Source organism: Pollachius pollachius, assembly GCF_949987615.1.
Source record: "Pollachius pollachius genome assembly, chromosome: 4".
NCBI classification, from domain to species: Eukaryota; Metazoa; Chordata; class Actinopteri; order Gadiformes; family Gadidae; genus Pollachius; species Pollachius pollachius.
This window is the reverse complement of record NC_136937.1, coordinates 34,066,743-34,092,906: the sequence shown is the minus strand read 5'-3', so window position 1 is coordinate 34,092,906 and position 26,164 is coordinate 34,066,743. Positions and strand designations below refer to the sequence as shown.

Genomic DNA, 26,164 nt, shown 5'->3' with positions numbered 1-26,164 from the left:
ACTGAGACCTACTGAGCCCTACTGAGACCTACTGAGCCCACTGAGCCCACTAAGACCTACTGAGACTTACTGAGACCTACTGAGACCTGGACAGGAGGAAGGCTGGTCTGACCTGACCTGGACAGGAGGCAGGCTGGTCAGACCAGCCTGCCTCCTGTCTCCTGCAGGGGGAGCTGGAGAGTTCCTGTGCTAATGAGGGAATTGAAACCATCCGTGTTTATGGCTCCCGGGATATAGCCGGTCTCCTGGGGCCTCATTCGCTCTCTCCCCCATGTGTCACAAACGCCTTGGCTCAAAGGCGTTGGACAGAGGGAGAAAGACACGTCGCGTAACGTTAATTGCAATAATAACAGTTTTCAGCATGACACGTGTAATTCATAACGAAAAAAACATTTGCGATCCGCAGCAACCATCCCTCAAAAGCCTCAGGCCAGAGCAGAGAGAGCTCTACTGGTAACAAACCACTGTCTGGACCAGAGCTCTACTGGTAACAAACCACTGTCTGGACCAGAGCTCTACTGGTAACAAACCGCTGATATACCTGTAATGTTTAAAATGTAAATTCTTGCCACCTATTTGAATGCCACTCAAATAGGTGAGTACAAGTGTGCGCACGCACACACACACACACACACGATACAAAGGAATTGGCTCCTACAGTCATAGATATTAGTTATTCATTTACTCATCTTATAACTGAACTTAATAGTCAGTGATATTAGTTAATAATTTACTTCATCCTAACAATATCCTGTCTCCACACACTGATGAAGAGGGGATGGAGACTCCACTGTTGTGTGTGTGGTAATATCCTCCCTCCACACACTGATGAAGAGGGGATGGAGACTCCACTGTTGTGTGTGTGGTAATACCCTCCCTCCACACACTGATGAAGAGGGGATGGAGACTCCACTGTTGTGTGTTGTGACGTGTTGGAGGAAATGTCTCCAGAGTTCGGAGCTTATTGTACCCCAAGCCACCAGTGAGGAAGAGCCAGCGGGGGACTGAAGACTGGGTCCAGGTCAGGACCCCTCAGAGACCTGGGACTGAAGACTGGGTCCAGGTCAGGACCCCTCAGAGACCTGGGACTGAAGACTGGGTCCAGGTCAGGACCCCTCAGAGACCTGGGACTGGAGACTGGGTCCAGGTCAGGACCCCTCAGAGACCTGGGACTGAAGACTGGGTCCAGGTCAGGACCCCTCAGAGACCTGGGACTGGAGACTGGGTCCAGGTCAGGGTCCAGGACCCCTCAGAGACCTGGGACTGGAGAATGGGTCCAGGTCAGGGTCCAGGACCCCTCAGAGAGCTGCTGGGACCCAAGGGGCTGGAGGGACATTCCAGATGTGTTGCTAGGACAACCAACAGAAAGCTCTGGAGAAACATCTGCTCAGCTTGAAAGAGTTAACCTGAAGAAAGGGGAAGAACCATCGGCTGAACACACGAGAACCTTCAGTTGGATTCACTGAGTTGTTTATTACAATTATGCTTCATTAACAAATACAACAGAAAAATAGTCCCTTACATGTACACAATAAATTCAAGGACTAAAATCATAGAAGAAGCAGGCATTACAAATCATCAACAGGTGTGCACGTATCTTTAATAACTGAACATGTTCTGCGGCCGTTTGCTTCCCAAGAGAACACAAGGAATCAAGATTCAGTTTAAAGTCATTTACAGCATCCAACATTATCCCACAGACCTCTTGGTTATTATGAATAAAATATAAAATCTGATTTAAATCAGGTGTAAATCAGGATCATGACAAAAATGATATCAGAGCCCTTAAGACCAAAACTGGGGATGTCTGAAAATATACAAACATTCACCATCAATAGGTGTTTTATATACATTTCAAATAATAAATGTGCTTAACTAACTATGGAAGATCTTAAAAGTTTTCTGGTTTATCATGCTATACTTTACGAGACAGAGAGAGAGAGAGAGAGAGAGAGAGAGAGAGAAAGAAAAAGAGAGAGAGGGAGACACAGAGACATGTGACATGTTTATACATGTGTGTTTATACGTGTGTGTGTGTGTGTGTGTGTGTGTGTGTATTCCGTATTTATGTGTATTCACCCCAGAGACCGAGGATGAGGAGAGAGAGAGAGAGAGAGAGAGAGAGAGAGAGAGAGAGAGAGAGAGAGAGAGAGAGACTATAACTGACAGAGATAATGAGCCACCAGGCCATAACCCCCCTCACCCTGAACCTGTGTGTGCCCGTGTGTGTGTGTGTGTGTGTGTGTGCGTGTTTCTATAACTGACAGAGACGCTGAGGATGTGGTTCCCGAGGAGGGCCCTACCCCCACCCCAGGGAGGAGGTCCTCCACCCCAAGGACCCCACTGAGGACCCCCCCTACCGCTGAGGGATCACAGAGACGCTGCCCCCCCACCCTACCCAGACCCCAGGGAGGAGGTCCTCCTGGGTGAAGGAGGACCAGAAGGTGTGGAGGTGTGTCAGTGTGTCTGAGGACCCTCCTCCACCTGGGGACACTATGTAGAAGGACAGAGAGCCAGCAGGCCGGTCCAGATACACTCCTACTCTGGTGGAGCCAGCGGGGGGGGGAGGGAGGACTGTTCTCCTATCGTTGTACCAGGCATAGTAACGATCATCATAACAATAAAGACTCCAGGACTTGTTGTTCAGTCCAAGCCTGCTATCATCACCCCGTCCTCTCCTTGTGATTCCTCTGTATGTCACTCCTATCTCAACATCTCCTTCCCACTCTACCTCCCAGTAACAGCGGCCAGTCAGAGCCTCTCTACCCAACACCTGGAGCTGGGAGTCAAATCTCTCTGGGTGATCCGGATACCACTGGTCCTCTCCAACCCCCGTCACCTTCCTGTTGTCCTCAGACAGAGAGAGGAGTCTGTGGGCCGTGTTGGGGTCCAGGGTGAGTTCACAGGCATCTGAGGGAGAACCAGACATGATGAGCTGCTGAACCCTTCTTCATCCTCATCATCATCACTGGTACTGTTCTCCTGAACATGACATGTGAGGGGGGGGGGGTCATGTGATGTTATAGTAACGCTATTGCTTCAGACTCCACCTACACCCCCTCCCCCTCCCCCCCCCCCCCGAGCCCAGATGTTATCTTCATGATGATTGGACAGTATTAACATATGGAAGATACATGATGTCAGCCATCATCCTCATTCCCAGTAGGATCTGATCTCACTTCCTGCTGTGTGGATGGACTTTCCATCTCAGTAGTGAGTGTGTGATGTGATGAATCAAACAGACACTTACACTTCTTTAGAGCTGGTTTCAGCCTCCACACTCCACCGTGCTCCACACTGGGGGGGAAACAAAGTGAGAGCAGCATGTTGAAACATTCACCTTCATCATCTGCTGTCTCATAACGTTGTACACAACATGAGTTACAGCTGCCTCTTCAAACCACTTCATCTAGCAGCGGCTTGAATCCTCGTAGGAGACTTTGTCCCTGAGTGGTGAGCTGTCCTCTCCATACCTGAGAGTGTCCAGTCTCCAGAGTGGATCCTCCAGTCCAGCAGAGAGCAGCGCAGCTCCAGAGTCTCCTGGGTGATTGTAGCTCAGGTCCAGCTTTCTCAGATGGGAGGGGTTGGAGCTCAGAGCTGAGGCCAGAGAAGCACAGCCTTCCTGTGTGACCAGGCAGCCGGACAACCTGCACGCACGCACAGACACGCACAGTTAATAAACAAATCGTACAGTTATACTTCCCTTAAAGATAGAAAAAAATGAAAAAAAAAAATGAAAAAATGGTATATAGGGGATTCGAGGCTATAGCCCCGGATCTTTTGGGAATAGCCCCGGATCGCTGTGCCGTCAAAAAAAAAAGAAAAAACATAATGATGAAAATAGCCCCGTAGAGTTCACTTCTTTGTGGTTGCGTTACCAGCAGCCACAGATGCAACATTGTAGCCAGTGGAAACCCCAACATTCTGACGTGTCCATATATGGGCAGATTGGGAATAATTTGTTGCAAAATGTTGCAAATTCAACGTCGGTATTCTTTCTTCTCTATGCATAGCGCATCTCGTCGATATTGCTGTTTCGTGCTGCTAGCCTTTTAGTGAGATCAGAGTATTGAGATGGACAGTAATAAAATATCTTTGGTAAGATGGATATAAGAAGAGAGACCCGCAGTGAGTTCAACCCGGTCCACTTGACAACGGGTAGGTGCATGACAGTGGTACCGTAACACTTCAATAGCCCGGGCTTTTATTTGTTTCAATCACTGAACTTTCGAACAAAACTCTTGCTCAGCAACGATGGGAAATACTTTAACATTTATTATTCAAACCAGTATGAATATTACTGTACATGTTTACCAGGCAATCGAATAACGACTGCACGCACACACACACACACACACACACACACACACACACACACACAATCGGGAGAGTTGGGAGAATTCCCTGTGGGCGGTAACGTTTCTGGGCCGCCGGGTCAACGTCGCAACCAATTCCATTTTGTCTAGAGGGGAGTAACTGAGCGCCCTGAAGGGTATTATTTTCGATAATGACCGGCGATGTTCTATACATTATTACACGGCTCCTTGCCAAAACAGCAGAGAAATAGTCCGCCAAAGACGTTGACGTCGCTTAGAAACCGGACGCGCTGGGGTTGATAAGTTAGCGGACTACCTACGGAGTGATAAGAAAGACGTGAATCAGGCAAAAAATCCACTTTCCTTGACAGCGGTCAAGTTCGGTATGCATAAAAGTACCGACTGACCAATTGCGAAATACTGCAGCTGCTGATCCCATCCCTCTAAGTTATAAAAGTAGCCGCACCCACCCCAAACCAATCGGAATAAGTGTATACATGTTGATTATAGCGGACTACACCACCTCTTCTATTCCGCATGGAATTATATTCCGATCAGAGAATTGTATTCTGATTGAGCTGTTCTTCCTCTTATAATCGGATCAGAAGTGTCCATGTAAACGCGGCTGTCTACCGGTCACACCGGTCTCACGGTAACGTCAAAATCCATACCGTAGCACAGGGGCGATTCTAGGGTCAGAGCTTTAGGGGTGCTGAGCACTCAATGAGCCCCACTGCCACACCACCCACCCTTTATTCACACAAAAACAAAAAATATTTCTATTGAAAAATAACTTCATAATTTTAACATTGGTTCAACTAACTCAAAAGATTTTATGTTTTGGGCATTATTTAACAATTTCAAAGACGAACAAATATAATTTTTAGAATAACATTTCTTACTCCCAAGTTTTAGGGGTGCTGAGCCCCTTTTTAGGGGTGCTTCAGCACCCCTAAAAAGGGGCTAGCCTCGCCCCTGGCGTAGCACAAATTCACACCAGTGTACTTTCTATAGAGGGATTATCAGTCTACGTCACTCCCCGCTCTACGCGCATGTCATATGCAGGAAGAGACGAGAGCGACAAGAGCCGCAATCATGTCTTGTTGTGCGGTTGGTTGCACAAACCGTTTTATTAAGACTGATTATCCCATTTATTCTACTTCTTGCTTGCCAAAAATAATAAAACAATTAAAATGCTTTAATTAATAATCATGCTTTCTCTTATTCGTAGTGCATGCTTATTAAATGTATACTCTGTTTGAGTTCATCTCCCTCTAAAAGTAGTCCCCTTTAATTACGATCCATCAAACATGTTTTTGACACCTCTAAGGGCATTAGCCCGCTTATACCACACTGTAAAAAATAGTTGTGCACATTAGTCATGATAACTTCTAATTCATTGTCAGTATGACTACAAATTATTGAAACAGTTGGGATAACTCTGAATTTTGTGTTTATGTCTTCTCAACTAGTGAAATATTTTCAAACTAAGAAACATGATTCAATTGAAATTAAGAATGTCAGTCAAAAGGATGTACGGATAATCACTTCTGTCATTGGCTGCCTACGTCAGCTACGTCAGTCCAAAAAAACCGTTGACAGGCAAAAAGCCTTTCTGCTGCCGCCATTTTCTCTCATTTTCACCACATCGAAGTCGGTTCGGTAGTTTGGATTACCCTGCTAGAATCAGAGATCTCTAAGATAGATAGTTTATTTGAAAATAAAAGAGAGAGAAAACTATTTTGTAAAGCCATTTCTTGATAACTCTGATATAGTTAAACTTCAGTGTAACTGCGTGTCGCGCGTAACCCCCCGTCTATCTCCAGCGCGAGGCCGAGCTGATTGTGTACCCGGCAGGTGAGCTCAATGTGACGGAGAAACCCACAGCCGTCGCACAGAGACATTCTCCTTTCTCCTCACGAAGAAACTGGTGCCTGCTCCACAGTTTGTCATCACGGTGGGTTGAGTTAATTAAATGTGTTTTGTCTTGTCTTTTGCTAACTTGGTAAGTTAGCTACTGCTAACTTAGCAGTAGCTAACGTAGCTTGTGGTAAGTTAGCTAGTTTCAGCCCAGCTCGGATGGATTGGTTTTTCAGGGGTATGTCATGATGACCATGAGACTCTAGATCTCACGTCCAATTTCTCACAAAGTTAGTAAGTAGTTACTAAAAAACTAAAACACATTCATTACTGATAATGTCACGGCGCGAAAAAGAGGCACTCATGCGCACAGACAGAGCGGCGTACAGCACTTTCTCTGTTGTGCTTTTACGTTATTCAGAGAAAAGAGAAATATTAAATTCAATTAAATTGTATTTGTATAGCCCTTAATCACCCGTTTCTGATAAATCTCTGTCTAATCAAGTTTCATTCTCTGCCTCTTCCGTGGTCATTACAATATTATGAATAGACTAGACTGCGTCGGGTTCTACGACGTCTCTCCCTCTTGGCCTGTAGGCGATTTATCTCTCACTCTGTCACTCATTCATACACTTTCATTCAGAGCACCATTTTGAGAGAGTGAACAAACTGTTGCTTGTTAAATGAAATTAACTTAATTGATCCATAGATTGTTATTGAAGTGAGGTGTCCTCATGACTACAGCTACTTGAGTGGCTAGTTGCTTTAATTGTGTATTCTGTCTCTTAACAGAATTCCAACCAAACAAAAGGGGCTGGCATTCTGAGGGGCCTGCCGTATTTCCTCCGTGAAGATCCTTCAAAGTTCCTCAGGACTGCAGAGGTAAGCTTAGTTATTGTTACTGAATGAATTGATGAAACTCTGTTGCTGGCTGTAAATGTTTTAATGCCAATGCCTGTGGAAAACTGTCCCCGTTTTATTCACCCTATCATTTTGGTTACAATATATGGCATGCCGTTTAGGAAATTTACTTTGAATATATTGAATGAATGTTTGAATATATTGAATGAAAACTGACTCACTGGTGCCATCTTTCGTATGGGCCTATCAGCTTCTACCTGAAGTGTTATTTCAACCAACATCTCTCCTTCAAGAATGATGCACAATGTTCTTTTGAACATGATTACTCATAAGAGGATCTCCTGGCTGGGAGCTTCGCAGCGGTGGTTGAGGCAGGTCACTAGTCTGATGGCGTGTGGGTAGAAGCTGTCTCTGAACCTGCTGGTCCTGGTTCGGATGGTTCGGATGCTCCTGACCCACCTGCCTGACGGCTGGAGCGTGAACAGACTGCGGCTGGGATGGCCTGAGCCAGAGAGGACGCGCCGTGCCCTCCCCCTGCAGCACTGGCTGTACAGGTCCCGAACGGCCGGCAGACCGACGACCCGTCCCCGATCACTCTCTGCAGAGCTCCGTGCCCGAGGACAGCACAGCCGCCGCACCAGGCTGCGAAGCGCCCAGCCGTGACACCCTCTTATGAGTACCGTATTTTCCGCACTATAAGGCGCACTTAAAAGCCGGTAATTTTCTCAAAAAGCGACAGTGCGCCTTATAATCCAGAGCGCCTTATATATGGATCAATTGGTTAATTGGTTGATCCATACTGGTTGTAAACGGCGTTCTGTCAACATGTTTCAGTATGAAAAACCAATAAAAACAATTTAATAATAATAAAATGTTTCACTACGACTACGATAAAGCCACACCGCTTGCAGCATTACGGCTATCGTAGTCAGTGCACACAGAATTTTACTGCGCTTACTCACGGAAGGTCACACTATACGATCACAGAGCCAGGAAATCGGGCGGAAGACTGGCCACACTACAAGATTCGAGGGTGCGATGCTCTACTTTGTATCATTCACGTTTGCAAGATATTTAAAAAATCTAAGGTTTGGAACTGCGTAATTGTGTTTTACTTTTTTGTCATAAAGGTTCCAGTTTTATATCTGCTAAATGCAGCAACTCGTCCTCACAGTTGCGTTGCGCGTGACGAGCTATACAATTAGCACAGCTCCATCTAGTGGATGCATAACGCATCCTCTGTCAAACGTTTGACTGCAGTATCTTCTATGCTATGCGCCTTATAATCCGGTGCGCCCTATTTATGAAAAAAGTTCTAAAATAGGGCATTCATTGAAGGTGCGCCTTATAATCCGGTGCGCGTTATAGTGCGGGAAATACGGTAATCATGTTCGCTAACCCTAACCCTAACAAAACATTGCTGAAAGAACATTATGCATCATTCTTGAAGGAGAGATGTTGGTCGAAATAACACTTCAGGTAGAAGCTGACCATACGAAAGATGGCGCCAGTGCTTTCATGATTTCAGATTTCATTCAATATATTCAAACATTCATTCCATATATATTTAATTTCCTAAACGGCATGCCATAATGCCGAAACCTGTTCTTGTTTCTCATAGACAGACAAATACTAAAGAATACAAAAGTAATACTAAAATATTTCTTCCTTTCTTTGTGAAGTCCACAGACATGGAGGACATCATGATTAGGGGAATGAATGTCGGCATTGTCCTAGTCAAACAAGGAGAGGATCTTCTTGACATATCGGTGGTCCTAGAGGAACAGATCATTCTGCATGGCATCAAGGACTACTCGCATGCAGTAGCTATGTTAATGGGTCTGCTATATGCAGTGTTGGGCAAGTTACTTTAAATTAGTAACTTAGTTACAGTTACTAGTTACTTGTTTCAAAAGTAACTCAGTTACTTAATACTTAGTTAGTAAATTATCTTATTGTGTTAATGTGGCAAAGGACCTCCCTAACTGGATAGCTAGGGAGGCTGCCAGTCCTCTGGCTTGCTTGCACGTAAGTCCTATCCTACCACAAGCGCAATACGCCACCTAGTGACCTGAACGTGCCATAGCAGTGTAGTAGTGTGAGTGCAAATAAATGAAATATTTCCATTGTTTCCAACTGTTTCCAACCCTCTAGGGCAGGGGTCGGCAACCTGCGGCTCCGGAGCCGCATGCGGCTCTTTAGCCCCTCAGCCGTGGCTCCCTGCAGTTTTCTTAAAAAAAAAAATATATATATATATATATATTATATATATATTTTTATATATATCGTCAACTAAACGAGAGGTCGCAATGGATGCGCAATAGCGCTACCGTGAGGGGGGGAGTGAATGACAAAGCTTCGTTGATTTGCAGGTGGCTAATCCCAGTAGGAGTTAAATCTTTAACTGGCATCTGGCATCAGGAAGTAGCCTAGATGCTGCCATTGGCAGGAGGCGGGACATGCCAGTGAGCCGCCAATCGGCAGCATCCACCGTTGACAGCCAATTGCACGAACGAATACTGAGCGAGAAGGGTTTACAGCATTAAAGTTCGTAGTCAAAAAGTTATTTAGCTGTGTTGAATATTAAAGTTTCAGTACGTTATATTTTGATAATAAAGGTCCTTACAGTTTTTTCATTACTTGACTATTGTATCGCTATGCTATGCTATGCTATCTATTCCTTGTTTACATTGCTGGCCATGACCGATCACGTAGAACGTCAACGGTTGACGCTGCTGACTGGCTAGCCTACAGGGATAGCCTACAGTAGCCTACAGTAGACTACAGTAGGCTATCCCTGATGCCACATGACAGCTAAAGATTTAACCATGCAACTCCCTCTCTGACTAATATTGAGTAAACTTACCATGGATAAATCCAAGAAAAGAAAAGTGGCAGAGGAAAATCGAGATTTTAATTCAGCGTGGACAGATTCATTTGCTTTCAGTACTACTGATGCAGGCTTACCTATATGCTTGATATGTGGCGAGAAATTAGCCAATAAAAAAAAATGTAATGTTGAAAGACGTTTCCAGAACAAACACTCCGCATTTGCTGAAAAGTACCAAGCAGGAGATGAAAGGAAAAGAGCGATTTCGGAACTGCTGCGGAAATGTGAGCAGAGTAAAATTACTTTTAAGAAATGGATCAAGTCTCCAAATTCAACAACTGCTGCTAGTTTTGCGGCAGCTCAGGAGATCGTCAGGTGCGGAAAGCCATTCACAGATGGAGAATACATGAAAGAGACATTCATTAAAATATCAGAACATCTATTCTCGGACTTTAAAAACAAAACTGAAATTGTTCAGAAAATTAAAGATATGCCTCTCTCTGCAAAAACCGTAAAGGACAGGACCATTAAGATGTCAGAAAACATCACCAGTCAACAAATTAACGACATAAATTCAGCTCCAGCATTCTCCATCGCCTGTGATGAGTCCAGTGATGTGAACGACATTGAACAACTAGCGCTGTTATGCAAATACGTGAACTCTGACGGGCCGCAGGAAGAAATTATTGAGTTGATACCGCTCAAAGGCCAAACACGGGGGGAGGACATTTGTGAGGCTGTGGTGAATTGTTTAAAAGCCAAAGGAATAAATACCACCAACATGGTGTCAGTGGCTACTGATGGGGCACCTAGTATGAGAGGAACACAGAAGGGGTTTATTACTTTACTTCAGAAGTCGCTGGGTCGAGAGCTGCTGACGTTTCACTGCATCCTGCACCAAGAAGCACTGTGCGCTCAAACATTTCCCCCCGAATGCAAAGAGGTGATGGACCTTGTCATTCAGATAGTCAACAAAATAATGGCAAAAGGGTTAAACCACCGACAGTTCTGTTCATTGTTAGATGAAGTCGACAGCGCATATTCGGATCTCCTGCTGCATAACAAAGTCCGGTGGCTGTCCAGGGGAGAAGTGCTTAAACGGTTTGCGGCTTGTCTGGAACAAGTGAAAACTTTCCTGGAAAGTAAGGGCCTCACCTATCCAGAACTGGAACACCCAGATTGGCTGGAAAAGCTGCACTTCATGGTGGATATGACAGGTCACCTTAACATGCTGAACAGAAGTCTCCAGGGAAAAGGAAGCACTGCCCTTCAGCTGCTGGAGTATGTTTTGGCGTTCGAGCGCAAGATGACAGTGTTTGCCAGAGATGTGGAGAAAGGTACGTTCTCTCACTTCCCCTCCCTGAGAGAGTTCAAAACGTCACACAACATCAATTGTGAGTACTTGCAGCACACGATCATTGCAATGCAAACTGCATTTGGACAAAGATTCAGTGAGTTCAGAAAGGAAAAAAGCACATTATCCTTCCCCGTCACACCCCTGGACATCGACCCGTCCATGCTGAACATGTCAGCATTCACTTTCGTGAGTCAACCCGATCTTGAAATTGAACTGGCTGACATAGCTGACAAAGAGGTATGGGTGTCCAAGTTCAAAAGTCTGACAGCTGATCTCGAAGACGTCGCCCGTCGGAAGGCTATTCTCGCTCGAGAACACAAATGGAGCGAAATAGAAAACCTTCCCAAACCCGACAAACTTGTGTTTGAGACATGGAATGCAATTCCCGAAACTTATCACAACATCAAGAAGTATGCCTTTGGAGTCCTGTCCATCTTTGGATCCACATACTTATGCGAGCAAATATTTTCTAACATGAACTATGTCAAATCAAAATATCGCTCACGCCTCACAGATGTCAGCCTGCAATCCTGCGTTAAGATGAAGGTCACGTCCTACAGCCCCGACATAGAAAAGCTCAGCAGTGATGTTCAGAAACAGAAATCACATTAAACAGGTGAGGACACTACAATTTAATAGGCTATTATTTTGCACCAAAAAATATATATTTTAGAAACTGAGCTGGTGTGTTATTTTGATTTTTGTTCAGATTCGATGGTTTATTGCTGTGGCCGAGGAAAAATCAAGAGGATGACAACAAACCTATGTTTACCTGTTTAGGTGTTCTTTATGTTTAGACTTATTATAGCCTACTCGTTCTATATGTTTGATTTATTTCAAAGTTATTTCTCCTCTTCATAAGAGTTTGAGGTTTTCCTGTTAGAACAGCAATCAAATGTTCAACAGCTTTCTCTTTGTTGTTTTATAATTTCATGAATGCAACGAACTATGTTCTTTATGTTTAGACTTATTATACTCGTTCTATATGTTTGATTTATTTCAAAGTTATTTCTCCTCTTCATAAGAGTTTGAGGTTTTCCTGTTAGAACAGCAATAAAATGTTCTTCAACAGCTTTCTCTTTGTTGTTTTATAATTTCATGAATGCAACGAACTATGTTTTTTTTTACAGAGTGTCACAGGGAGGGGGTGAATTAAAAACTTTGCGGCTCCAAACATTTTTTTTTTGCGGGAGATGGGCCTAAATGGCTCTTTTGATACAAAAGGTTGCCGACCCCTGCTCTAGGGTTACCCTCTGGGGTTGATGTGGCATAGTGTTCGACAAAACAACTGTGAAATGTGATCATTGTACCCAGTATCAATACAATGAAGCAGTGGATCAACAAAACACAACATACAGTATGTTTTGAAACTTTTGATCATTGGCATATTTATCGTAGCCATTGAAACAGGTACAAAGTATAGTTTTGGCAGTGCAAAAATTAAACTGTGCCTCAGACAATTTAGCAACTGTAGGAATCAATAGTGCAAAACTGATACAATAGATGTTTTCAATGTAAACACAGTAAGGTTTATCCGTTCTTTGTAAGTTAACCCTAACTCAAAACAGCTAAACTCCACCAACTGGAGACCTCATCATCAATAATGATGGGCAAACTTAAAAGTATTTTCAGCCTCACAAAGAGAAACTAAATAAATAAAAAGTACTTTCAGCCTCACAAACATAGTTAATGTTTAACAAAAATAATATTTCCTTCACTCTGGCCGTTTAGATAAATAAAACTGATTAAATAAATAATGGTGGATAAAGTGCTTTAGTAGTCTATGTTAGTATGTCTATGTCTATATCAGTCTTTGTCCATACATCTCCATCATTTGTTTAGCTGTGTCTGGGTTATAGACTGTGCAACAGGCTTTGTAAAATCAAGCTTTCGTTGTTTGGCTGGAGTGGCCTCTCCTTTAGCGTCGGCGGAGCTGACGTTAGCAGCAGCATCACCTGTGTTACCTTCAGGGTCTTTTTCAACTAGCTTGGTAGATGCCTGTTGTTTCTGAAGATGTTTCATCAGATTAGAATTGCTAGTTTTTGATGTGGCTAGAGTTTTTGAACCTCCACAAAGATGACAGGTCACCAAAATATTCCTTATGTCTTTTACTGTCAGAAAGGAAAAATAATGTGCATATTTCCATGAGAGAAATACAACGCCTGGACCACCGTCGACTGCCGCCATTGTTTTAATTCATTTACTTGCGCGTCGCTGCGTCACGTGACTTACGGCCGCTTCACGTCCACCACGGAAACTGTAGTCCTGGGTTATGCACGTGAAGTAACGAGTAACGAGCCTGTTTAAATCGCAGTAACGATAACGCGTTACTGATTTTGACAAAGTAATTAGTTACAGTGCTCGTTACCACAAAACGTAGTTACGTAACGTAGTTACTGTAACGCGTTACTTAATAACGCGTTAGTCCCAACACTGGCTATATGCACTGAACATTGACTACCCGAAGGAGCTGCAATATACCTTCAAAGTCATTCAGAAGGTTCTCATGAACATCGGCAGTGAGAACTGCTCTGCCAGGGTTCATGGACTGAGGAATAGACTTTTTCGTAAAACTGTAGACACTACACTGAGACTGAGAGTTTTCTTTTGAGTTCTGTTACTACTATTCTGTTACTACTATCTGTTAATAGTTCATTACTATTGTAATGGTCACTGACATTCTCAGTTGTAAGAGTTGACAGAAGTAGACCGGGTTTGAGGTCTTTCCTGGAAAGTCTTTTTGACCTGTTTGGGTCTGCATCATTTTATTTTATATTTTTCTCATGTTATGACAGACGTAATGAGTAGATAACTCATTTGTGTTATTCTAAATGTGTTATTGTTTGTGTTATTGTAATATTCTAAATAGACACACACACACACACGGCTCTCTCTCTCGCTTCTCTCTCTAATTTTTTTTGTACTACATCCCATATCTGCCTCCTCTGGTCTCATCTCCCATATTGCTAATTAATGTTTTATTTTCTCTTTAATAAAACACAGTGACACACACACACACACACACACACACACCATCTTTGTTTAAATATTTCTCTCCCTCCTGCCTCACTTCCCCTCACTTCATCTTGTCATTGCCTGTCAGTAGGGATCCTTCTCTTGCTGGTACTGAATGGACGTAATGAGTACTCATTTGTGTTATTCTAAAGAGGAGATGTTTTACCCATAAGCTTGTGCTGTTTTTGGGGACGTTTTGTACTTGATGGGATGTGTTGCTGTGTTTACCTTGCCCATCTGGTTTATAGAGATAAGATCTTTAAGCATAATGTAAAATAAAGTTGAAAGAGAATTGCAAAATATGTAGTATAAATTTAATCTTAAGAAGAACTAAATTATGAAAGTTGACTCAAATAGAAATGTATAATGAAGTTGACATAACATAATAAGTTAGGTAAACTAGATATTGTAGTTAGACTGAAATGTGGATTAATTCTTTTCAGCTTTGGAATTCCAGTTGAAATAAATGAAGATTGTGTTGACTCAACTAAATAATTCTATAGGAACTGAATTTTGATTAAGTTATGTAAACTAAAGGTTCAGTTTATTTGACTAGAAAAGTTTATTTGTTTTGAATCATTACACAATTATCTCAACTAATCTTCACAAGTTCAGCTAACTTAACATTTTAAGGCAGCCCGGACACTAACTTTTGTTAGTTGAAACAACTATTTTTTTTTTTACAGTGCATGGTCACTTGACAAGGAAAATAAATTAAGATCATTCATTTATATTTTCATGTGTTTTACAATCCAAATATAAAGTTTTTCACATAAATAGGGCAGACCTTAGCTAAGACTTGGCAATGGGAGGTATTCTAGTCCGCTGAGCTATGAGCCAGAGAGCTAACGTTATGGATTGTACATATTTAGAATTCTAAATTCGTCCCAGCCTTTATACAACAGATACTATAGGGTCTATAGCATATAACCGCGTTGTCTGATTACAGTAATCTGACAACATCGCTAATAAACACCGCAACTGCAAATTAACCACACAGAGATAACCATGGCAACCAGTCAAACAAACACGCGCATCCGCCGTGTTGATAAACAAATAATCCCCCGATACGTTTATACCGTACAAGTCTTTAAATATCGATTCCTCCGGCCAGAGGTCCGAACATTTGCATTTCCCCATTATTGTCTTTCAAATGACTTCGAACTAACAGAAGCGAACTTGCGAAGTGGTTTGGCAGCAAGCCAGCCGGGTATATCCGGTTTGTTTCAGCGCGCGCACCGGGTGACATCATTGATATCACTCAGGTCCTACTGCAACATAAAAATAAATCCACGCAAGTTTTAGTAATTTTAGGAGATGGGCCTGCACGTAAATTACACAAATTGAAAAACTCATAGGCCTTGTTGGAAATTTAATACCTCGTCAGAGGACGTTTATTACTTTTTAATACTTTTTAATGGCCTTAATTTGGGCTAATTTCATTTACTACCTTTTAATACCTTTAACAACTCCGCGGAAACCCTGGAACAGAGTGACATACACACACACACACACACACACACACACACACACTTTTAAGGAGTTTTTCACCCGCTCCGTATCCAGCTTGTTCCACGCTTTAAGCACCCAGGCTACTAGTATGCGGCGAGCTGGGGCTCTCATGTTCCCCCCTGCGGTGTATTCCTTGTCCGCATCCCCTGCCATCCAGTTGTCATACGATTCATGCAGACTGGCTGTGAACGGCTGATTCCATGGATGTACTTTGCGTGTGCCGGGTTTTCCCGCCGATGTGGCGAAGCTGTATCTGCTATTGAGAGCTTAAATAAATGGACTATATAAGTTGACTATGAACAGTTATTGAAGTTTTGTTCAGCAAATTTGACAACTGACAGATGCAATATTGTAGCCAGTGAAAACGCAAAATCCTGACTTGTACATTTATGGGCAGATTTAGAATCATTTGTTGCAAAATGTTGCAAATTTGATTCTCTATGCATAGCCCATCACGTCGATATTGCTGTTTAGTGCTGCTCTAGTTTGCACAGATTCAGGAGTCCCGCAGAGTGAATTCAACCCGGTCCACTTGACATCGGGTAGGCGCATGACAGTGTTTATTTGGCTACAGGCTTTTCTAATGTCTCATTTTGGCTGCTGGTGCACGTGGTGCACTTTCCTATCCTTAACGTAAACATTAACCTACTCAGTAGGCCTGCCCTGACGTGAGTCAGACATAGGGTTGGGCATCGAGCATCGAGCATCGAATGGAACCGGGACTAACATTCCGGTTCTTCCGGAATCGTTCAAATTTTAAAATTTCGATTCCTAGTTTCGATGCCCAGTCCGCTGACCGGAAGAAGAAGCCGCCGAACACTAACGAAGAAGAAGCTTCCGGAGAACCCGCCAAACTGTGTGCGTGCGTAAACATGGAAACTGTGCGGCGCCGCTCGAAAGTGTGGCTTAACTTCGCTAAAATAAATGACAAGTCGGCTCGGTGCAACATTTGCAAAACAATTATATCATGCAAAGGCGGGTGTACCACCAACATGATCAAACATCTCCGGGGTCATGGTGTACAGATAACTGAGTGCCCCGTCTTTGACGCGCTGCGCCGGCCATCCTCCGTTGCCTCTTCCTCCACTGCCTCCACCTCCACTGCCTCTACCTCCTCTACCTCTACCTCCTCTACCTCCACTGCCTCTACCTCCACTGCCTCTACCTCCGCTGCCTCTACCTCCACTGCCTCTACCTCCACTGCCTCTACCTCCACTGCCTCTACCTCCACTGCCTCTACCTCCACTGCCTCTACCTCCTCTACCTCCACTGCCTCTACCTCCACTGCCTCTACCTCCACTGCCTCTACCTCCACTGCCTCTACCTCCACTGCCTCTACCTCCTCTACCTCCACTGCCTCCACCTCCGCTGCCTCTACCTCCACTGCCTCTACCTCCACTGCCTCTACCTCCACCTCCACTGCCTCCACCTCCACTGCCTCCACCTCCACTGCCTCTACCTCCTCTACCTCCACTGCCTCTACCTCCTCTACCTCTACCTCCTCTACCTCCACTGCCTCTACCTCCACTGCCTCTACCTCCTCTACCTCCACTGCCTCTACCTCCTCTACCTCCACTGCCTCTACCTCCACTGCCTCTACCTCCACTGCCTCTACCTCCTCTGCCTCTACCTCCTCTACCTCCACTGCCTCTACCTCCTCTACCTCCACTGCCTCTACCTCCTCTACCTCCACTGCCTCTACCTCCACTGCCTCTACCTCCTCTACCTCCACTGCCTCTACCTCCACTGCCTCTACCTCCACTGCCTCTACCTCCTCTACCTCCACTGCCTCTACCTCCTCTACCTCTACCTCCACTGCCTCTACCTCCTCTACCTCCTCTACCTCTACCTCCTCTACCTCCACTGCCTCTACCTCCACTGCCTCTACCTCCACTGCCTCTACCTCCTCTACCTCCACTGCCTCTACCTCCTCTACCTCCACTGCCTCCACCTCCACTGCCTCTACCTCCTCTACCTCCACTGCCTCTACCTCCTCTACCTCCACTGCCTCTACCTCCTCTACCTCCACTGCCTCTACCTCCACTGCCTCTACCTCCACTGCCTCTACCTCCTCTACCTCCTCTACCTCCACTGCCTCTACCTCCACTGCCTCTACCTCCTCTACCTCCTCTACCTCCTCTACCTCCTCTACCTCCACTGCCTCTACCTCCTCTACCTCCTCTACCTCCTCTACCTCCTCTACCTCCTCTGCCTCTACCTCTGGCTCCAACCCTCACCCTGGCACCGCACTGTCGGGTAAGCAACAAATACGTAAACGGTTGGTCAACTCAAATGCAAATACCAAGCTAACATTAGCCCGTGTATTTTTTCGTAGCCATACGACCTGAAATTGCAACCGTTAGCCAGGCAGTTACTCCGTTCACCCTAGCGTCCAAGGGAAAGATGTCTGTGCAACAAGTGCAAGGGTGCCACAGAAAGGTTACAGCCTTTATTGTAAAAAGGTTGCATCCCTTTTCAGATGTGGGATCACCAACATTTAGGTTAGTTAAACAGCATCGATAGAGCTAACTTAATTAATAGTCCACACAGAGCTAAAGTTAAAGTAACAGTGATATATAGTACGTTTCAGCTTGGATGTAGTTAATGCAACTACAACAGCTATTTGAGCACCTGGTCATTTACCAGGACTTACACACACCGGTAATCTGACCGACACGACACACGCTCTCTCTCTCTCTCTCTCTCTCTCTCTCTCTCTCTCTCTCTCTCTCTCTCTCTCTCTCTCTCTCTCTCTCTCTCTCTCTCTCTCTCTCTCTCTCTCTCTCTCTCTCTCTCTCTCTCTCACTCTCTCTCGCACACGCACACACACACACACACACACACACACACACACACACACACACACACACACACACACACACACACACACACACACACAGTCCTCCTAAACATCTCACTAAATTATACATTTTATTATAAATACAACCCCTCCCCGACCGAAATGGACAAGCCGCTAAATGGTCAAAGAATCGACAGCGCGGTTGTCGGCTATTTCAAGTTTCATGTTCACGTGTAACACGACTCACACAATCACAGTATTTGATATACATCCTTTTCGTAAAACTAGGCCAAAATCAATGTTAACTATTCAACACTACTTAAAAGACAACACCAAGACAACCCAGAACAAGCACATTTTCTGCATCATGCACGAGTTTGAAGCTAGACTCGGAATGGGTACATTCGTTTTGTGACACCGGGCAATACTTTCTTTCTTGAAAGCGTCTTACTGACTGTAGCGTCTTATGGGAAAAGAAGCAACGGTGATTGACCATACTTAACACCTTATCCATACTATGGGTCTGTGAAATGCTAATGAAATCAAATGTATTTATTAAGCACATTTAATACGGTGTGCAATTATTTATTTATGTTTTTGTTATAATGGCCGTTTTTATTTGTATGCCCAACGTTATTATTATTTTTTACTGCCGTTTATGAAATAAATATGAACTAATGCCACAATTATTCATGTCTGCGATCATCACAGAGTCCACAAGCAACGCAGGTCGCAATCAACGATCAATCAATCTAGCGCACTGTCGAATTCTGCGCCCACACTGTAAATGCAGGGAAAATGAGGCAAACCCAAACCAAATGTTTTCATGTCATTTATCGTCCTCATATCTGTATTTGCACACAATTATTCATGTCTGCAATCATCACAGAGTCCACAAGCAGCAGGTCGCAATCCCCGATGGGTCACAATTCATGACAGCACACAATTATTAATGTCTGCGACAGTGGTTAAATGGGGCCGGGGAACGACCCCATTTAAGTTTTAAATTAATTAATTTGCCCAAAAAACGCTCACACACACTGCCTTTCTCATTAACATATCTGATGATGACAGTGAGTTGGCACTTGTTTGATATGTCGGACGTGTCATCCACTTGTACAGCAATGAAAGGGGACATGCTTATTTCTGTATCAGTCTCATCCTGGATGACTCGAGCTATGCTTTCGATTATCTCATTCTGTATGGTGTTAGACATACCGCTGAAGACTGTTGACGATCCCAAGTGCTCTGCAAGCGTAGTGTCAAACTCCGCAAACGCATGAACTAACTCCACAAAATTGCCCCGGTTTGCGCTGCCAGCGGCCTCATTGTTTCCACGGAAAGCTTGTTCTTGGCGAGCAAGGTACAAGGCTGTTACAATAAGTCTCCTCAAAATATCACGATTCTTTGTAACCTGTTCATTGCGCTTCTTTACGCTGATGCTTCTTGCCAAATCCAGAGCCTCATCAATCCTGACACGTCCAAACAGTGCCAGTTTCACAGCGCAGTCGATGTGGCTTTTGGATTTTCCATGCCTCTCGATTGCGCGGGACAAGTTGGCAAGGTCAACGAATCCTGTAGTGACCCAGGGATTGTTGAGGGAGCACGAATTCCTATCAAAAAGAATACACGGCCAGCAAAATAGTCGCTGGAGTTTGTTGCTGCCAGCTAGCCACTCCGTTCGAGTATAGTTCGCTTCATTGAACGTCCGAAAGCCTTGCTTTCTCTCCAATCGCAGTTTCAGCGTCGGTGTTGGCCTACCATCTGATTTTATTTGGAGTCGCTGCTGTTGTGGTAGATTCGCAAAATTATTTTTAAGCAAATAATCTATTAAATCTACATCTCCACCCTCCATAACTGCATTTGCAATGCTAACGAGGCTACTCAAAAATGAGAACAATTCAAACATGCGAATTTGTTTTTTCGGTGACGTTGATAATGATGCTTTGATTTGATTGGTGTGAAGCCAAGGGCCGAGTGGCTTCCCTTGGGACCCTCCTGACACCCTCCCGACCAATCAGAGGAGGGCACTGTCATTACGGTAGCCTCACCTGATTGGTCAATTCTTTCTTTTTCTTTCTACAAGGGATGCCAGCTCGGGCTGGCTTCCTCGCAGCGTACAGTGTTGTGTTTCGCCGCGTCTTCAGTATATAACAGGGGCGCCGTATCGCGCGCATTGTGAAATGGTCAATGAGAGGAGAAAATGGGGAAGAAATGACAGCAACACAGCACAAAATAATTAACGAAACTGTTAATATAAATGTGTTTATTGGATGACAACTACAGCCTAAAAAAACAGGGAAGCCTGGCTTCCCTTGGCCTCCGGGAGAAAACGCCACTGATTATATGTTTGTTTATGTTTGCATGGACATGGTGAAAGCCATCAACCCCAAGTACACACCACCTACCAGGGACTACTTGGCAAATAAATTAATACCATCTTGGTATGAGGTCGAGAAGTCAAATGTCATTACAGAGCTCAGTGAAGTCTGCTCTGTTGCACTCACATGTGATGGCTGGAGTAGCATCACACAGGACCATTACCTCACCATCACAGCACACTATATAGTGGAGGGCAAAATGCAGCAAAAAGTGCTAAAAACAAAAGCTGTGTACAAAGCACAGACTGGCTGTGTTGTGGCAGAGGAAATAAGTGATGTTCTGTCAGAGTTTGGCATTTCTGGCAAAATTAAAGCAGTCACTGTAGATAATGCTGCCAATATGGATGTGGCTATCAAGCACCTGCAATTTGTTAAACTGGGCTGTTTTGCCCACTCACTTAATTTAGGAGCACAAAGTCTGTACTCCTTAAATTCAGTGAGTCAGTGGGTGGCCAAGGTCCGAACCATTGTTGTGTGGATGAAGAGGTGCTTGATGGGGAAGGTGGTCCTCCAGGAGAAGCAAGAACTTCTACGTAAGAAACATGAAGTTCACTTTATTTAACCATATTTCTGATCTTATTATTTATGAGCTCTGCGGAGTACTACAGTATTTGAGTACCTTTTTTAAATGCCCCTAAAAGTAATTTCTTGTTTCTATCAGAGCTGCCCCGACATGCACTCATTCTTGATGTGAGAACACGCTGGAACTCTCTTTACCTAATGCTGGAGAGATTCACAGAGCAGTACCCTGCAATTCAGGCAGCCAGCTTGGACCCACGGCTGAGAAAAAATATGGAAAGGGACAGGTAGAGATAGATAGACGAGATGGATAAGATATTTGTTCCTGATGTATGAAGCTTGGACACCAAAAATACCAATAAACACAAAATATGAATTCAAATAAAAATATGAGGGAATGCACTTGACTTGCTACAAAGAGCTGTCACTATGATAGACTATGTGCTAAATAGGCAGTGCATATGTTAGGTGTTTTGTTAAGAAAGAATATTTCTAATACCGATCTATGTGTTCTGTATTCTTTTTCATACAGGCTTGCTCGGCTGACTGAAGAGGATTTTCGGAAAGCAGAAGACTTCATCAAGCTCATGAAACTTCTCTACACTTCCACACTCTGCGTGTCTTCAGAAAAGAGCCCCACATGCGGACAGATATTACCCATTCTCCAAAAGCTCAAGGCACATCTGACTGTGAAAGAGGGAGACACAGTGTTTGTAAAAGACCTTAAAAAACAAGTTTGGGGAAACCTATCTAAGCGCTACCAGGTAAGTGAAATAAGAAATTGAAGAATAGAAATATCTTTATTCCTGTGGCTTGCTAAAACATATAAAGAATGTGTTTTGCAGAATGATGAGACCAGGAACTTTCTCCAAGTGGCCACTGCATTGGATCCGCGCTTTAAACACAAGTTGGAGGATGACACCGTCTGGGACCAGATCCAGAGAAAGCTGATTGAGCAGGTGAAATGTCATTCATGCACAAGCACAACTGTCCTTTTCAGCTATTAAAATCTAAGATCTAATTGCTAGTTATGTTCTTTGTAGTCAACAGAAGAAGACTGTGGAGGTGATGGGGACACCATGCAGTCTGAGGAAAGTCCTGAGGATGAGGAAGTGGAAAATGAGGATGAGGAGGAAAGTGTAAAATAGCTGATATTATATAGGTTCTCAATCTTAATTAAGATCATGCCTTTAATGGATCATGCCTTTTGTTTGTTTAGCAACCGCCTCCCTGCAAACTGTCCAGGAAGACTCCATTGGAGGAGCTGTTTGCTGAGGAAGAGGCACAGAACATAGTGTCACAGCAGAGCTCCATGTCCATCAAGAAAACAGTGGAGAGAGAGCTGCAGACATACCAGGAAATTCCACCGGCCATTATGTCTGAGGACCCTGCTGCATGGTGGTGGAACCAACGAAAAACGTATCCTTTGCTGGCAGATCTTGCTTTCTCATATTTATGCGTTCAAGCTTCATCTACGCCCAGCGAACGTGTGTTCTCCACTGCAGGAGACACTATCTGTCCAGAACGCTCACGCCTACTGCCTGAGAAGGCAGATATGATAATTTTCCTAAACAAGAACTGTTTCTGATTTTATACTGTACCTGCTGCTAATGTGGGCTAGGTTGTACAAGTTGTTTCTCTTTGTTTGCTCGATATTCTGCACCAGGTTAGCCCATCAGTTGGAGCTCAGTTCTATGTTTAAGTACCTGCAGGATGTCTAAATGGGAAGTTTTCAAAAGTGAATTAAACTATCTTGTGAAAAGTGTACCTCTGTGTAAAGAAAATTTGTAACATTTATATTTATTTCATAGATTTGATATATATATACTACCTAGTTGAAAACAGCCCTGTGAGAAATTCAAAATGAAGTTCATAAAAAATAAAAATGTCATTGAATTCAAATTCATGGAGAAGTTCAGACTATTTCATCCAGAAAGACCTCTGGTTAGCTAGCTCATTTAAAACATGTAAACTTTTTTGACCCTGCCTCTTAAAAGAATCGGAATCGAGAATCGTTAGGAACCGGAATCGAAACGAGGAATCGGAATCGGAACCGGAATCGTTCAAATTCAAACGATGCCCAACCCTAGTCAGACATGATGATTGGTCTTTCCTTTACTTCTCAAACTGCGTTACAATTGCATGTTCATCAGCCGATTTTCAAATTTTCTCGGGGGAGAAACCCCCGAACCCCCGTTTTAAAAGGACTCTAACTTCTGGGCTACAGCCCCGAATGTTTTCAATTGCTAGCGACGCTCCTGGTGAAGAGGCCAGCATCTGGGTGAGAGGCGTCCTGCCTGATTCTCCTGGCTCTAGCCCTCCCCCTCTTGCTGTATGTATATTCCAGGGTGGGGAGGGTTAACCTAATGGTTCGCTCTGCTGAGCGGTCTCGTGCGGTGCAGCTTCCATACCAGGCTGATATGCAGCCTGTGAGGATGCTCTCCACAGCTGCAGAGTAGAAGGTCCTCAGGATGGAGGGGAGACCTTGAACTTCCTCAGCCGCCGGATGGGGAAAGATGCGGATGGATTCCTCAGCATGAGGGGGAATGTAGACCGCCATGGGGATGATTGCTGTGAACTCACGGGGCAGGTAGTGTGGACGACACAAGATGGTCAGGTGTTCCTGGTGGGAGGAACAGCCAGTGGAGAGGACGCTGGTATTCCTTGGGTCACACCATTTCTTGTTTGTCATGAGACAAACTCCGCCGCCTTTGGATTTCCAGGAATCTTCTGTTCTATCCTTGCGAGCGATGTGGAAGTGCTCGGCTGGTGTGACCGAGTGGTCCGGTACAGAAGGGGACAACCAGGATTCAGTAACATAAGATGTTGCAGTCTCTGATGTCCCAATGGAAAGCAATCCGTGCCCTGACATCATCCATCTTATTTAACAACGACTGAACATTCGCGAGCAGAATACTCGGCAACGGAGGATTATATGCCTTGCTTCTCAATCCGTTCCGGATTCCGCCTCGTGGAATTTTGCACCATCACACATACGAGGAGGTCAGAGGCGGGCGCTCAACACCCTAGCCAATCAGAGCACGTAGTACGTCATAGAGGCCACGCCTGCCCCGTGTCTAAGGAGAGAGCTACCCAGAACACATCAGACACTCTAGAGGCAGAACATCTATTAGAGGACCAACTAAGCGTATCTCCACGCGTTCATATACAACACCCCTCCTTTAGCTCCATAGATACCATACCGAACCTTTACCAAATAAAGTGAGTTAAAAGCCATCCTTATTCGATGAACTTTTCTAAAAGAAAACGACAGGTTTGTAAACCAATTTGTATGTTAATGTTACATTTATTGTAGTATATTGTGTATTGTATTGTAATACATGTTATCAGTGCATCTAGATGTTTTGTATGAGAAGCAAAGACAGCATTTGTGGGTGCAGGGGTGTCAGTTGTGTGCTGCTTCACTTTACGTGCGCGCTCAATGAATCGTTTCTGCCTCACAGGCTTTATTGTTGCTCTCGCGCAGGGGCGCTGCCTGGCGGGGAAAAGTGGTACTGATTCTAAGGGCCCAGCCCAACGCAGCACGGCCCACGGCCCGCGGATGGCAATTAATAATATAATATATTATTGCCTTTTTTTTTTTTTTTGAAATGTCTTGAAATCTTTTTTTTTATCGACTGTTTTTTGTTTTGAAAAAACAGTCATGATGTTGGGGGGGGGGCCCAAAATTAGAATCTTTCATAGGGCCCAAAATTCCTGGCAGCGCCCCTGCTATCGCGATCAAATAACTGCTGACCGCAAGTGCAGTTAAAGTGTTTACAATAATGATTTGTGCGCACGGATGTGTTAGTTGTTCGCCCGTCATGTTTTCTTGCGCCTTTTGTCAGTGATGTGCCGTCATAAACGGTGCAGGCCTGTCTGGGCTCAGTGTTGCAACACAATAGACTCTTCGCTCTTAACACGTGCAAGAAAAAGTCCTGGTACCGTTATAGGGAGTGGAGAAGACTGAGGTTTCCGTCCAAAACATCCCAGACACAAACAGAAACACCAATAAAACCGGCCCCACATACACTCTCTCCCGTACTCCTTTAACCGTCAAACAACTAAGAAGTAAATGTATAAACATCATATTGCTGGGCGATCTCTATGGAGAATAAAGTTCTCTCCTCCTTTGTCTCTTCCCTCTCTCTCCTTTTTCCCGCTCACTCGTGACCTCTCACCCTTCCCCAGATGACCCCGAAGTCTCTATATCAACCCATCCTATTGGTTGAACCCAAATATCATCAATATAACCAAATGTACTGAACATGGTTACAAATGTTTTAAAATAGTGAGTTATCTCTTCAGCCTGGTTTAGCAATATGACAATGTTATTCTGGAACCAATTAATATTTGTGAATAAATGTTTTGTAATTTGAATAATGAATACTAAACATATTAAGCTTTTAAAATACATTTTGTTGACAATTGAGTAATATAACTGTTCTGTGATATGGATTGTAGTGCATCTGCATATTGATGAAAACTGACCTGAGGGTTTCCAGTGTACAGTGTGGACTCCCCAGTCCAGCAGAGAGCAGCTTCACTCCTGAATCCTGCAGATCATTGGTACTCAGGTCCAGCTCTCTCAGACTAGAGGAGTTGGAGCTGAGAACTGAGGCCAGAGCTTCACAGCATCTCTCTGACAGATGACAGCCATTGAGCCTTCACACAAAATAAACACAACCTGTTAGGAACTGTAATTAAATTATA

The 26,164-nt window shown here is 44.1% G+C and overlaps 2 protein-coding genes across 17 annotated transcripts in view; both read right to left on the bottom strand.

The window, feature by feature from the left end:
* LOC307074772 (NACHT, LRR and PYD domains-containing protein 3-like) overlaps positions 1 to 26,164 on the bottom strand; it is a 408,596-nt gene that overhangs the window by 206,652 nt on the left and 175,780 nt on the right. For all 16 annotated transcript variants that reach the window (XM_079735098.1, XM_079735097.1, XM_079735103.1 and 13 more), the window contains one exon: positions 25,943 to 26,116. In XM_079735098.1, coding sequence (XP_079591224.1) covers positions 25,943 to 26,116 — 174 coding nt within the window. The remainder of the gene's footprint in view (positions 1 to 25,942; positions 26,117 to 26,164) is intronic.
* On the bottom strand, positions 1,467 to 24,143 carry LOC307075094 (tripartite motif-containing protein 16-like; the record flags this gene model as incomplete). Its single annotated transcript, XM_079735599.1, has 4 exons — positions 1,467 to 2,910; positions 3,251 to 3,297; positions 3,474 to 3,647; positions 23,863 to 24,143. The coding sequence occupies 4 exons, from the start codon at positions 24,141 to 24,143 to the stop codon at positions 2,357 to 2,359; spliced, it is 1,056 nt and encodes a 351-aa protein (XP_079591725.1). The 3' UTR covers positions 1,467 to 2,356.